A 15,714-nucleotide genomic window follows, 5' to 3' on the forward strand; every position below is an offset into this window, starting at 1 on the left:
TGCTATGCGTCTGTTTTACGCCATCCAGACCATGTCACAGGAGCCTTACTTCACACCGCACTTGTTCTGGGTCCCCAAAACACAGCTCTAGCCGACCAAAGTTCTGTCAGGGCTGCCTGGCTGGGATTTCTTTCCTAAGCTCCCAAGAGGGACAAAGGACATTGCACAAGAATGCGAATATATGTTAAGTGGATGAATACAGTCAGGTGGACACTTAACCAGTCAATAAGAAAATGGTCACCGAGTTAAATTTATGTCACGTATTCTTTTCTATTGTAAAGAAGCTGGGCATGATGGCGTACACCGATGGCTTTAGGTGCTCGGATGACTGAGGCAGGATCACTGTTTCAAAGCCAGCCGGGACAGTTTAGTGAGACTATGTCTGAGAAAAAAAGAGCTGTGGTTATAGTTCAGTAGTGGGTTATTTGTTCATCATGAGCAAGGCTTGGGTTCAAGTTTAGTACTGAAGAAAGGTGTGTGTGTGTGTGTGTGTGTGTGTGTGTGTGTGTGTGTGTGTGTGTAAGGTGATATCACACTAAAGCCACTGATGTATACTATGGGTGACCAGTATTTCCAGTCATTCCAACTGGAAAGGCAATGCAAATACCATGCATATGAGCAGGTCTGCAGGGCTCTGGCCTGGTGACCGTGAAGATCCCCGCTGCACTGGATTATCTCATGGACAGCAAGGTGTCCTCACAGGGTGTGTCCTTACACACCTTCCATGGCACCCGGAGGCAGGTGTTAGCCATGCAGCTTTGTGGTGCGCCTCACACAGGCAGCCAAAAACCTGTTTCACAACTCATTTTTACTCCTCCTCCAGGCTGGTCCCTTGCCTGACTTCGTGCCACTTCCCTCCTACACATAACACAAACTCCCTGGTCTTAGGAATGGAGGCGGCATCCCAGAAGGACTGGGAGATCAGCTACCTTCCAGCATGCTGACATGCATGGCATCATTGGCTTTCTTGGGGACACTGAGCATCACCTCCAGGCCATCCTTGAGTTCCCCTTTCCCTTCTTCACAGCAAGTTAAAAGTTCCTGGGGAAAAAAGTCCAGACATAATTAGGATCTCTCCCCAGCGTCACAGCCCTCCCTTTTCTAAGCCATCAAGTAAGTCATACAGCAGCCTCACTCTGTCACACTCCCCTTGGAGAGAGAGCTATGAGGACAGTGAGATGGGGATGATTGTCAAAAACTCAAGGGCCCGATGAATCCTACCCTGTCCAAATGAAGTTAACCCAACCCAGTTTCCAAAGGCTAGAAATGTAAAACCAGAGCACCCTGCCACTGTACTGTCTTCCTGGAGAGGGGAGCAGAGAGCAGAGGGGAGTGAGGAAACAGGGGGCATACTGTACTGCCCTCATGGATCTCTGCATGCCAGTGCCCACACTGTGGGCCTCTGCATGCTTATACCATTGGCGTCACTTTTATTTACAGCCGTTATTACCTGAGGACCGACTTCCACGCTGCTGGGAGCAGCTTGAGGCTAGAGACATTACGGGTTTATACCAGCTCGGACTTATAAAAAGAGTTTTAGATCACAAGGACCCGGGGTTCCTGACCTGGGCCAGTGACTGAAATTCTGGACTGGGACTGTGATAACCACACAGGAGACTGGGGTGAAGAAGGACATAGCTCCAAGGAGGCCTGAGATGCAGCTCAGAATGCACACCTGGCGCTCTGTCTACCACCCCAGCCTCCCCATGTCCTGTTCACGTCCTCTCCACGTCCTCTGTCCCTCGCCACCGGGACAGAGCCTGTCACTTCCTGGGCATCATGTCCTGTCGCTCTGGCCTCTCCTTTGCAGTCACACTCATCAAAATCGCAGTGAGAGATACACAGTATTTGGTTGGTAAAGGAAAAGATCACCTCAACCAGCTTACTAGACTTAAGACCATTTGGAATGGTTTCTCCCCCCACCCCACACACACAAAAAAATACTTTTAGCAGCTTTAGGAAGAAAAGATCATGAGATCACACCATGCAAGTATGGTTATGACATATCCTGGCAAATACGGTAAAGGCACTTGGGGCAGGGGCATACTTTTCTATGGAATGCTCTGAAGCAGGATATATCTGCTAGGACTTCCTGTAGTGAACAAATCTGGAGTCGGAGGCTTCATTGGCATAGCTCTCTGGAAAGGGACAGAGAGGCCAGCTAGTCAGCTCTCTGAGTGAAAAGTAAGCACACATCTGTAGGGTGAGACCAGAAGGCTCACGTCACTGGGAGGTCGTGGATGCTGACCTGGGCCAGAGCATGTTCTAATGCTGCAAGAAAGGACCGAACCTCGTGGGTGGTTCTGGACTTTTCCCTGCTTCACCACTGTCTCGGGATTATCCGTTCCATTAAACTCATTAGTAAAACTCTCTACTTGGGAAAATACCTCCTTAGCAAGAAGCTGAAACAAAAATCCAGTGCCTGGATTTTCCTGAGTTATCTTGGAGACATTTCCACATGAACAAAGGAGTCTGGGTGTTTGGGGGAGAGCGCACATTGGAGGAAGTTGGAGCTCTTGGTCCTGACCTTTCCAGCTGACATAATGTCATCACTGTTCTGAAAGGTACACTTCCACCGTCCCAAAGTTCTCTGATGTCCTCACCCTTTCCTAACCATGACCCTCCCAACCTTGTTCTCAAACGTCAACAAAAGGATGCCTGAGGTAAAACACAGAAGAGAGATGAGAAACAGGCTTCAGTTTGCAACAGAAAACACCAATTAGTTTAATCCCCCTGAGCAATTTAGAAAGTCTACCAATCTACCAGCGGAGCCAATAAATTCTCCCCGGGCTCTTACAATAGTTCCTGATAAGGAGAAGCCTGCACATTTAATTTAGGCTCCGAAAAGGACAGCGACAGCAGATTTACAAGCAGACGATCCAACACTCCAAATGACATGGTCCCTTTTGTGCAATACCTAAGTGACAAGCCCCAGAGGACACTGATAATGAAATATCAATTTATTTGGAATTAAACTGACTTCAAAGAGAAAGTAAATGCCTTGTTATTTATAGTAAAGCTCAACAAAACTATTTTTACTCCTCGGCTTTGCAACCAGCACATTTTTAAAGAGGTCCTAATTACCTTTTTCACAGTCATTTGGCAACTTCCCTGCAATAAAATCACTGCTACCTTATCTGTTTGCCTCTCAATTCCCTGTACAAACACTTTCGTCCCCCAAACACAAAATTCCAGAGTGGAAGTCCGGAGTCCAACTTTCCAGCTTCTGAAGGCTAATTCCAACCTCTAGTCTCTTCCTCACCTCTGTCATATAACTCATCTTAGGGACCTTCAGCATGACAGGGCTGAAATGGAGACAAGAAGGGCTATATTTCTTTTAGAACAACATCCTAACTGATTCCAGATGGGCAATGTGGCTGGGAGCATCAGTGTTTATTTTCTTTCAAAACTTACAACCCTACAATTCCTGTAAAGGGTTTGTAATACATCAAAATAAATAAAAATCAATAATAATAATAATAATAATAATAAGAATAATAAGTCAAAAGTCACAAAAATAAATTTTAAGAATGAAATTAAAAATGATTTTATTTTATGTGCATGGGTGTTTTGCCTCCGTGCATGTCTGGCAACCATGTGCATGCCTGGTGCTGGTGGAGGCCCGAAGGAGGCATCAGATCCTCTGGACCTACAGTTAACAGAATTCTGAGTTGCCATGTAGGTTGGACTCAGGTCCTCTGGAAGAACAGCCAGAGCTTTTAACTGCAGAGACATCTCTCCAGGTTTACACAAAAATTAGTTTTTAAAAAGGTTATCAGAACAAAAGACAACTCAGAAGGGCCAAGCATCAAGCAGGACAGATAAAGAGAAGGCTGTTCATGAAGTTCTAGGCTACAGTCCACAACCTGAGATTCAAAGGCCATGAAGTCTATAGCTCCTCTGGCCTAAATACCAGAATCACACTGAGTTTTGGAGAAGAGACTTTTTGCACCAAGACCTTATGGGAATTTCTGGACTTTACATGAAAACTTTAAAAGATAAAGAAGCAGAAGCAATTCTGCCCCAAGAGCCAACATGAGGTCTGCACTATGGGGCCCCAGGGTAATGATTCCCAGGCTCAGTAAAAGTCCATCACCTCATGTCTCTTGCAATTTTCTAAGTCATTCTGCTGGGCTGGATGGCCTGATGGTCTGTGCTCTCTTCTGAAGGATGAGGAAGGAGGGTGGAGGGAAGGCTGATTGCAAGGCTCTGCCCTCACCCAGAAAATAGAACAAAGAACTGGCATGCTCCCCTGAGGCACCACCTCAAGCCTCCTGTGCAGACCTATGAGCACCATGCTGCTGTCCCAGAGACCTGGGTAGCAGGGCTGTGATGGAGAGCGTATGATGAGAACCTGGGGGTTGGAAGTCAGACTTGCTTTCAGGTTTGGGGAAGCTAGATTATGTAAGGTTCTGCAGGTGTCTCTAAACATCAATGGAATCGAATGCTTTCTCTAAAGTTACACTTTTCCAGGTCCCCTAACCATCTTTTCATCCTTTTCATTAAATGAACAACCAACAATATATTCAAAAGGTAGAAAATGTCCACTCTTATACTTCAAGAATTAATAAAAACATTGATATTGAATTGTCTAACTCAATTTTCCTGGCTTCCTATAGAAATGATATATTTTTAGAATATGGGCACATCCTTATATAAGAAAGATAAGCCCAACTTACTTAGTGTTTTACATAATCTGATTATTGAACTTTAAAAAACTAGACTTTGAAAAGAAAATCCACTCTCTTGGCTGGTTTTGGAAGCACTCCTAACAACATGGGTCTCTACAACTGAAGAAGTCACTGAGGTTACCACCTTCCTTTGGACTGCCTTCCGTCAATAACCCTGTGATTTTCACAGACACAGTAGCCCAGAAGATGGAAGATACCAATGCGTGTGTAGACCACAGTATCCCAAAGATTTCCCCCTTGGTTCCAGCAGGCAGGATGCCCACAGGAGGAAATCTGCTCGGGAAGGAGCTGGCCAGTACCTGAGGTGATAATCACCAAGAGCTTGCAATGGTAGCTGGAGGTCAAAAATAGTTACAACTTATTCCTGCTCCCGTTTCTTTCATCTCTACCCCCAAACCAGCACGTGGGATTCTGTGGGATCGGACACACAGTTCTGAGCCAGCAATGGTGGTATGGGTTCATCTCAGGCTCTGCTGTGGCAGGAGAAAGGCTTCAGGTGAGGGTTTCCCACTGTGAGGGGTCATCCGGTCAGGAATGGGGGTTGGGTGGGGAGGGGAGGTACCTTTAGGAGCAGCTGGTACTTGGTGACCCTCTGGACAGGCTTAATTAGGTAGGAAGAGATGGAGTTGGCCAGGCCGTGCCGCTGCTGGATCTCCTGCAGGGTGAGAATAGGTGTAGTGAGACAGAGGACAGCAGGGTGTGTGTGTGTGTGTGTGTGTGTGTGTGTGTGTGTGTGTGTGTGTGTGCGTGTGCATTCTAAATGGAGGAAGACAGGGTAAGGAGGAAGGAAAGATAGACAAAGGTAGACGTTATGAGAAAATGTTCTTTAGGAGAGCGCCAGCGTAAGAGTTGAGAGCACGGAGAAACATGAGAGACCAAGGTACAGACGACGAGAGAAATGAGAATCGGCGACAGAGGGGGAGACACTTCTGGGAAAGAATCAGGTTCATGAAACAGAAGTGGAAATTGAGCAGAACTGGGGAAGGATAAAGACAGGAAATGAGGGAGCGGTCAGCAGCGGACTGAAGGGGGCGGGGCAGAGGTGAGGCTGCGGGAGGAAAGGAACTAAGTCAAAAGGTAGGGAGACAGGTAGTGCAGGGGCCAGGGGGAGCCACGCGAAGGCGGAAGGAGGCTCCGAGTCCGTCCGCCTGCACGATCCTTAAAACTGCACAAGGACACGCTCTTCACAGCAGCCCTCCTCTGCCGGGACAACACACCCCAGCTCAGATCATTACTTTGTGTCTTACACATTTCTCACTATAGTCAACACCTCTCATCCCCAGTTCTCCTCAGCTGGGAACCAGAGTCACTCTTGGCAATGTCCCCTCTGCTGTGCACGGTGACAAATCCCTCCATTCCCACAGCTCACACCCAAGCCAACACCATGGCTTCCGGCTGCTGCTGGTGCCCCTGGTCTCACCTATTAAACCATTCTCTGCCCTACTCCAAAACGATCACCTTCCAAGTCTCAAGCGTAGCGAGAGGACAGAAAAGGGTATATATTGGTCCTTGTACTCCTAAGGCTTATAACCTAGCTGAGGCTATGCAAGACACAGAAACCAGAGAACTGCAAAGGACAGGGAAGGTCTGCCACAGCCAGTGAAAACAGAGATCACTGTAAAGGATGGTTAGGGGAGATAAAGCCCCATCTGGGCGAACACAATCATCACTGTGTTAGAAAAAAAAAAAATGAAGACCATGCCTCAACAAAGAGGAAGGAAGCAAAGGAAGGCAGGTTCTAAAAGTAGGAAAGGTACCAAGACAAGAATTGACAAACAAAACTGGCTAGGTAACTGATGGAGCTGAGTTGGGGGAAAATAAAAAGGATTTGAAGGCAAGGTTCTCAATGCCAAAATACTGTAGCTTGTAAAGACCATGGATACACAGTGACCACTTCAGAGGGGCTAAGTGTGACTCATCACAGCAGAGGGGGAAGGGACTGGGTAAAAAGACAAACCAGGAGGGTCTCACAAGAGCCCAGGAGCATAAATAAAAAGCCACCATGTGATTGAGTGATTCCATCCCCAAGATGGACCCAAGAGGATTGAAAACACATGTCTATGCACAGACAACCCAGATGTCCATCAGTTTATCAACAGAAAAACAAATACGGTGGAGACATATAATGGGCCGTTTGGCTATACATAGGAATGAGGTACAAACATACATAGATGGTCCTTGAAAACATTACGCCAAGAAAAAGAGTCAGTGACAAAAGATCACATATTACATGATTTCATTTATATGAAATATCCAGACAAGATAGATTTATAGATACAGAAAATGAGTTAGTGATGACTAGTGGTGGGAAGTCTACTAATAGCTAGTAAATGTGCATACTTGTTCTGTATGTGGGGGGTATATGTGTGTATACATGTTCACTTGTGTGTACATGTGTATGTGGAGGTCAGAGGTCAATATTAGGATCATTGATGACTGTAACTGTAAGCTGCAACTGAAAATTTTGTATTCAACATATGGTAATTGCTAGATTAATGAAATAAAAAGATATTTAAAAATTGAGGGAACTTCTAGCAGAAGTCATTGTTGATAGTCATGTTTCTCTTAGTAAGTGTAGATTTTAGGGCACCCCAAACTGACCTTGGAGCAAGACCACTGAATAGCACAGCTTGGACATTAGAAATGTCAACACATCTCCTACAGGTGATAAATTCCATACACATTTAACACATTTTGGAAATGCTGGGCTAATCTGCTTTCTTTAGTGCAGGATGCCAATGATGTGATGTAGGAAGTGGACATGGCACACAGCGCTTCCCAAGCTTCCCTGGAAGAGCAGCCCTGTTGGAGAGGGCAGCAGACTTGTCTAGAGGTGGACACGCCTGGCTCTACACTGCCCTCTGGAGTTTGAATCTGGGAATCTGCATGGTGTAGAAATGCCAGTGGTGGCGCACGCCTTTAATCCCAGCACTCGGGAGGCAGAGGCAGGCGGATCTCTGTGAGTCTGAGGCCAGCCTGGGCTACAGAGCGGGTTCCAGGACAGCCAGGACCATTACACAGAGAAATCCTGTCTCGAAAACCTAAAAAAGAAAGAAAGAAAGAAAGAAAGAAAGAAAGAAAGAAAGAAAGAAAGAAAGAAAGAAAGAAAGAAAGAAAGAAAGAAAGAAAAATGCTTTCTGGGGCTGCTCTAGATTCCAGTGTGCTTCCAGTTGACATGTCTTGCATCACCTCTGTAGGACTGGACTTATCAGGAAAGGCTAAAGAGCGGAACAACTCTTGGCTTGTGCTGGACATTTCAGTCCAGAAGTTTGCAGAAGACATCTATTAAGATCTCAGTGTCATGGCTGCAGGGAAGTGGAATATGAAACTATTTGCTTTTAAAATGTGAAGCTCATGACGAGGACAGCTTAAGTTGGTATGATCAATAACACTCCACCTCCTCCATCATAAACTGACTAGAAACGGGACATAAGGAAAGGAGGACTATTGGAAATATAGCGCCAGGCAGGGAGACATGTACAAACAGGAATCAGGAATACATCGCCAAGTTTCAAGGGTTTGCAGGTGGAGGGAGCGTACGTGTGCAGAAAGGTACATCTGTCAGCAAATTGCCACACATTCTATGACAGAGACACAAAGCACAGTGCATGCATAAAGAGCTGGATTTGTGTAGGATGCAGCATTTGACTTTGTGAAGAACAGAAAGCATTCTGAAGCACGATTTGTATGTATGTATACATGTGTCTGTGTGTAGGAGACACATTCTTAGGCAAAGGAAATGCTGGACAAGAATAGACCTGAGGCATTCTGAGGGCACAGAAATTGTGTTATTAAAATGCTAAGTGGAAGAAGGACACCATCTATTTACAACTTCAAAAAAGACCCCTCTGGATACTGCTGATGACTAATCAACCAGAGACACCTTATGGAAATGTACTGTCAATCAAAGAAAGCATTAATATAGAGAATCCAATATAATATCTGATAAATCCTAGTACCAGCTTAGAGAAGTACTTTCTTGGATTATATATTACCTCAGGAATTCCAATTTCAGACACCCAAGGCCGTTTCCAAATTAATTATCTGTTTTAAAAACCTATATATGTTGCTTCTCCCACTCAAACTGCCCCTTCCCCAAGCAACAAGGTCCCCACAGAATCAGTCTACTATGTTGGTGTCAGACTAGAATGATGCTCACGAGGTTTATTTTGTAAACTGGAGTACAAGACCCCTGTCGCAACATCTTGGTCTTCTCCTGGGGACTTAGCCTGTTATCTTACATGCAATAGAAAATGCCCTGGAAGCCAGGAAAGCAGCTGGCCAGCAAGATGGGCCGACAGCTGCCGCACATTGCTGAACAAGTTTCTGTCACTTCTGACAGGACCAGCAGAGGCCATCAGTGCTCCAGTCTGCTGCACAGGCTTTCATTTTTCATTTTAACTTTCTGTCTCACACATCCCTTGTGTCCCGCAGAACCTTTTTGATCCTTCTACTTTTTAGCCAACAGGCCACTCTCTTTTAGGGGGACCCACATGAAGGGGATTTATCCCCTTGACCTCCAAGGCCATTCTCATTCAACAGCAGAGGTTCTGAGAGAGCGGGGGAATCCCAGCCTTCCCCTCTCTTGATGTCCACGACAACAGTTTCCAGCTCTGGCAGTCATCCCAATACTAGTCATACTCAGGCCAACTACACATCTGAAGCAGAGGAGTCAGGAATTTTTCAAAGACAGCTGGTAAATTCCAATGTGCAGTCACAGTGCAAACGAAAGCATCAGTGAAGTGGTTCACAGACCGGGGTGGGTGTCAGAGACACTGGTGGACCCCTTACAACGTAGGATGCTGGGCTGCATCCAGAAGAGGTTCTGTCAACAGACCTGGAGTGGGGAATTTGCACTTCAGAAAGATCCTCAGGTGATGCCGATGTGCCTGGCCCAGTGACCACACCTGTGGACCACTGATTGAGACAGTAAAACACTTCGGCAGCATCAGCTATATCATCACAGGCTTGCTAGGTTTGGTGTCGAAATAGAAAAAATATTTGCTTTGTCAAAAATCACACTTGAGATGGGATGGGGTAAAACAAAAGACAGATACTGTTTTGTTCTAGTTTTTCAAAATATTTTATCCATGAGATAAAGGTTTGGTAAAGAAGAACAAGGAAGAAAGGGTAAACACTTATTGCAAAGCCGAGAAGCATCTCTTCCCTCCCTCCCTGCTCCTGGACCGTTGACCATGAAAAACCACAGCTTACATCAAAGAAGGTGCCTGCGTGCTCCAGGATCAGCTGGTTGGAATCAGGCTTGTTTTTACAGTAGGTGACATACATCTGAAACTTGTCTGCCTAAAAAGAACAAAGACAAGACAAGATAAGCATCCATTGGGGCCTCCTTGTCTTAGTCAGGGTCTACTGAGGTGATAAAACAACATGACCAAAAACAAGTGGGGGGGGGGGAAAGGGTTTATTTCATCTTATGGTGTGTAGTCCACCATCCATGGAAGTCAGGACAGGAACTCAAGGCAGGAACCTGAATGCAGGAAATGAACCAGATGCCACAGAGGAAAGCTGCTCCTCACGGCTTGCTCCACCTACTATCTTATAGCACCCAGGACTACCAGCCCAGGGATGGAACTGCCCACAGTGAGGTTAGCTCTCCCACATCAATTATCAACCAAGAAAATGCCCCCAGGCATGTCCACAGGCCAATGTCAAATGAGGTCTCCTCTTCCCCAAAGGCTCTAGGTTGTGCTGAGCTGACATGAAGCTAGCTGATATACTTCCTTTCTTCACAATGAAAGACCCAGCACGGGTTGTACAGTGTCTGAATTCCTTAAGAAAAGTGGCATGTGTTCTCTCAGTCCATGGAAACTTTTCTCCTATTGGAATGCATAAAAAGCCTGCTGAACGAAAGCTCAGTTTAACACCAGGCTGTGTTGGAAAGAAAGCAAAATGATAACATGTTCTGAAGTTGTGAAGAATTTACTTATCAATTACCCTCACTTCAAATCATCAATAATTATGCTCTTGCTCTTGAAAAAAGGACAAAGGCGATCAAGGCAAATTCAGTAACAGAGTGAAAAATGAGCAAAACTCTCTGAGGGAAGTCTGCTTATATTCCAGATGCCTCCACTGGATGGAGTTGGGGAGCCTGTTCTCACCTCCAACTTCCCAAGAGTAATGACGAGGGTGGAGGAAGAAGGGAGGGTCACTTTCTGAACAATGATTCCCAAAGAGATTGTTACCTCAAGCCCCAGACTTATGCTTGGGTGAAAATTCACTTATTTCTCTCATGACCTCAGTTTTCCCCTGAGAAAGGTGAATCTTAGTGACTGTCTCCCCCCTCCCCCCCCCCCCCGCCACTGGTGAGCCACTGCTCATTTCCATGTCTTTTGAATACCTGGGACATCCTTTCCTGGAGGGCAGTGCACATATGTGCTTATGATACCAGACCTCACTGTCCTATGTATTACATACACGGCATCCCTTGATCCCCAGGCCACCCCTAAACCTTAGGGGTGAGCCTTAGCGCTATTCTAACCTTACAGATAAGCAGAATGCTGCAGAGATTGCTTAATTGACCTCAAATTCCCATAGTTACAAGTGGCCAAGCCCAAAGCAAGCGGGCTTTTTAGTTTAACCACTGCTGTTCAATATATTATAAGTGGTTCTTTCTACTGTTCATTCCTGCTCTGTACTTATATACAGACTGTAAAACATAAGAAAATCTCCTTGAGATAATTGTTGGCAAAAGGTAAGTAATTTACCCATTCACCAAAGGTTTTCTGAAACAATTTCAGGGGCTTTATACTACTTAAGAGTTACTCATAATTACTGAGAGATGATGAGCCATACTTATTGTTGATTTCAAAGAGAACCCCCAAATTGCCCAAAGCAACACAAAATAATCCCTTTTCTTGATGCTCAACCTTATTTTTCTCTATATTGGCTGTGCAAGGGATCATAAATTATCTTTATCAGCATATTTATGAGATATGCATCAACTTACACACTGGCACAAAATAAGATGGCTGCTTAGACTTTGTGAAAAAAATAAAGCAAGCTTAAAGGCAGACACTAAGAGTTCACACAGAGAAGATCTGTCTGGGGTCAGGCCCTGAGTTATAGGGTTGGCTGGGATATTAGTTATGTGTCAGTTATGTAAGATATATCCAGGATTGAAATCTAAAACACATCCACAGTCCTGTCTACTCCTAAGCATAAGTTCTCTAGACTGAGAAGGAATTTCTGAAAGGCCATTTTGGGTACAGATTACCACTCGGTAATAACCACAGAACAGAATTCCTGGAGGTTGTGTAGTTGAATTTGGTGTCGTAAGTAGACTCCTGGACTTCTCTGGATTCATATCTACGAGTCCGAGCTCAGAATGGTGTGCAGTGGGGATGCTACTGAAGTTTATCTTTCCAGTTTAGAGAATTAGAACCTGGTACATTTTGCCCACTGACTTGGACCACGGTAACAGCACCGAGAAAGAGGACAACTATACACTCATCCTGTAAGTCAAAACTGGGATGGAGAGCACAGGAGTATGTTCTTCTCTAGTACGGAAAACAGTGCAACCAATAACTGGACAGACGGTGCCTGCAAGTTCTAACTTCTAGATCTACATCCTGGAGAAGCAACTGGTGGACTGAGATGCTACCTGGGCAGTGGGCTTCTCCTACTCTCCTGGTCTCTGATCTCATCATTCAGAAAGTTCTTAGAGAGTCTGAGGTGGATCTTAGACTTGACATCACAGACTTGCCCAGGGATGGCTCTGCTCTCCAGACATGCACTACCTTTCACAGGTCTACTCATGATGCCTTCTGTAGCACCTGGTCCCAAGAGAGCCTGGCACCAACGACAATCCTTAGGCCAGGCATGGAGCAGGGCTCCAGGTGTACCCCCGGAAACATGAACAGTAGGGGAGGAATTGAGATTGGTTACCCAGGTGACAAAGCAGTGTCCCACGTCCTCAGGCAGCTGCTCGTACTTCTCCAGCTCTTTGAGGAAGATGCTGCAAAGGGAGAGAAAGGCTGCATCAGACACCTCAGCATAGAGGACCCCACTTAGAGGACTGTACTGGGGTCAATACGGCAACCATGGCTCAGCCACACATGATCCTGTGCTTTGTAAGCAAGGCAAGGAGCTGGCTTTTATGTTGGAACTTGTTCGATTAACATTGTGGTCATTGACTAACTAGTGCTACTCAAAACAGTTCCCCCTCAGAGGTCTGAGATGAAAACAGATAATGAAATACTGTAGCTGTATTAGACCTTTCATTTTATCAGCAATTCCAAATTTATTGTGTCAACTCAATTACTCTGAACATAATGTAAACATTAAAAAAAAAACAAAAATATTAAGAAAACCCAGAATGAACCCAAAGATCAGATGAAAAAAAGTTTAATCCTTTATGGGCTTCTTTATAACTTTCAGCTTTCTTCTTTCACTGAGAGCAAGGATTGTCATACAGATATCATAAGGGAAGACTCTAATGATGGGGGAGGGGAATCGCAGTATATGTTAAAGTGGAATCGCATTACTGGATTTTTGGACATTGTGGGTGTCTAACTTATGACTCTTTTCTATGCTAACAAATTACAAAGAAATTATTACTCCAGTTTCAACTTAATATATCAAATAATAGTGTTAGATTTGGAGGACATAAAAGTTCTAATGAGCCAGCATTACTAGAATGAAATTTTCTTTTTAAAATGTACTCAAGATCTTTCAAACAAACAAACAAAAATTATGAGGCCTTAAGGAAGCTTACTTCTGAGAGTGAGACATGATGTAGTCTTTACAGAGAGCAATTTGATACAATCAAATTTGATAGAATCATCAAAGTCAAAATGTTTTCTGGAGACTTGGAATTTCTCCATATAATTTATCTATACATATAAGATGACACATATTCTAGAACAACAATAATGATACCATTTATAACAGCAAATACGGTCAGTAGAGAACAAAATACCTGAGCTAAGGCATATCCACAGAACTGAATAACTTGCAGACATATCCCCACCCCCACCCCTGCCCTCATAGAAGACAACACTTATTCTATCTCTTCCTATGGAAGATCGCCTTGACAATCAAAGTGGAAACAATAAGGGGTGGAACAAATGTACAGGAGACCATGCTATTGCCTGATGTCTAAGCAGGGACTATGTATTCTATTTCCAACCCAGGGAACTAATAAAACCATTGCCATAGAGAACCAGGTGAAGAAACAGGGTGGGAGCTGAGACTTCTCAATGTTAACTTTTCTGTGTAATCTTAATTTAAAAATTTCATGAATGTGTACTTTAAAAACTAAATTAAAAGATCTTGCATTACCCCACTACTTACCTCTACCATCAGGGAAAAATGTTCATTTTGATTTGACTTATTCTGTATGGTTATCATTATCCCTATACTTTGGCTGTTTCTTATAATTGATTAAGTGGTTACAAATGTTATGCATGTTGTTTGTGTTTTCAATGATACAGGAAGACACTTTGGTGGTTAAAAAAAAGTATGTGTATAATTTAAAAATATCTGGCAAGCAAGAATGTTAGCAGTCATTAGTAGGATCGTGAGTGACTTTTTTCTTCATCAATCTGTAACTTAAAATGTTGTCTACAATATATGGTAATTGCTAGATTAAAATAAGCCAGGCATTTAAAAATTTGGGGGGCTACCAGAAGAACTCATTTGGTGATACTCTTTTTCCTAGTAAGTCTGAATTTTAGTTTCTGAAACTGATTCGTGGAGCAAGAACATTTACAAGTGCAATTTGGGCTTTAGAAATGCAAACACAGTTTCAAAATCAATACAGTGTCGTGTCTGCTGCTGCCTTTAAAAGACGGCAGGTGAAACATTTCATATGAGTTCTAAAATAGAAATAGGAAGAAGTGATAAGTACTGCAAGAACTAAGGATCAACATTAGCTCAAAGCACAAAGGGAAAGATACATTTTTGTTTCACCAAGGCAATTAGGCTGGTCTTCATGTAAGGAGGTGTGTGTGTGTGTGTGTGTGTGTGTGTGTGTGTGTGTGTGTGTGTGTGTGTGTGTGTGTTTCATATGTGCATTTCTTTTCTTCTCTTGAACCGAGTTCTAATATACATTTCTTGTGTGGTCCCTGTCACAGGGAACACCAGGTAATATAAGTACAATGTTTTCTGAAGGGGCTCTTCACAAGGTGTTGGATAGTCTATATTAGGTGATTGTACACACTGGCATTTTATATGAATCTCAGAGAAGACAGGGGTAGGAACTCAGCTCTGAGCCATGATGGGCTGCACAGTGCCCAGGGGAGGGGCTAGAACATATGGGAAACTGGGTAAAGAAAATCTGAGCTGTTCTTAAACAGGGGGTTTATTAAGTGTTTTAAGAAAGGATGACCTGGAGGAAGAGAGAGCTTGGGACAAGAGAGGGGAGAATCTGGAGCCAAGAACCCAGGATACCACACTCAGAATGCAGGATGCCTCCAGGTCCTCAATTTCAGGATCTCATTTTTCATATGAATACTAATATTCTTGCTTCAAGTCCTCTGAATTCTGAGTCCTCTGTCATACAGGCTGATCTTGACCAGTGGCCAAAGAAACAGCATATACTTTGGACCCCAACACTGTACCATGTATAAATTGTATTTTTGTTTTAGAAGCTGCAAAGCCACCCAGAGTGACACAGAGTTCTTCGCTTTCCTTGACGTATGACCAAGATCAACTAGGCTGGGCGTTGGTGGCGCACGCCTTTAATCCCAGCACTCGGGAGGCAGAGCCAGGAGGATCTCTGTGAGTTCGAGGCCAGCCTGGGCTACCAAGTGAGCTCCAGGAAAGGCGCAAAGCTACACAGAGAAACCCTGTCTCGAAAAACCAAAACCAAAACCAAAAAAAAAAAAAAAAAAAAAAAAGATCAACTGACCAGGTTATTTCAACATTAATTTTAAGTATACATTTAAGTATACAGTGTTAACTGTAGCTATTGAACTGACTCAAAATGAAGACAGTGCTATGCTTTTATTTAGAGTCCTAATAATTTAACTAAAGAAATACTTTTTGTGAAAAACAGCAGCCA

General features: G+C 44.1%; 1 protein-coding gene across 36 annotated transcripts in view; it reads right to left on the reverse strand.

The window, feature by feature from the left end:
- The window catches only part of Kalrn (kalirin RhoGEF kinase), a 605,995-nt gene that overhangs the window by 207,183 nt on the left and 383,098 nt on the right, over positions 1–15,714 (reverse strand). For all 36 annotated transcript variants that reach the window (XM_015993393.3, XM_042259218.2, XM_042259217.2 and 33 more), the window contains exons 26-29: positions 12,597–12,666; positions 9,906–9,995; positions 5,254–5,346; positions 930–1,041 (exon numbers count right to left, since the gene is read on the reverse strand). In XM_015993393.3, coding sequence (XP_015848879.1) covers positions 930–1,041; positions 5,254–5,346; positions 9,906–9,995; positions 12,597–12,666 — 365 coding nt within the window. The remainder of the gene's footprint in view (positions 1–929; positions 1,042–5,253; positions 5,347–9,905; positions 9,996–12,596; positions 12,667–15,714) is intronic.

Source organism: Peromyscus maniculatus, chromosome 12, assembly GCF_049852395.1.
Source record: "Peromyscus maniculatus bairdii isolate BWxNUB_F1_BW_parent chromosome 12, HU_Pman_BW_mat_3.1, whole genome shotgun sequence".
NCBI lineage: Eukaryota > Metazoa > Chordata > Mammalia > Rodentia > Cricetidae > Peromyscus > Peromyscus maniculatus.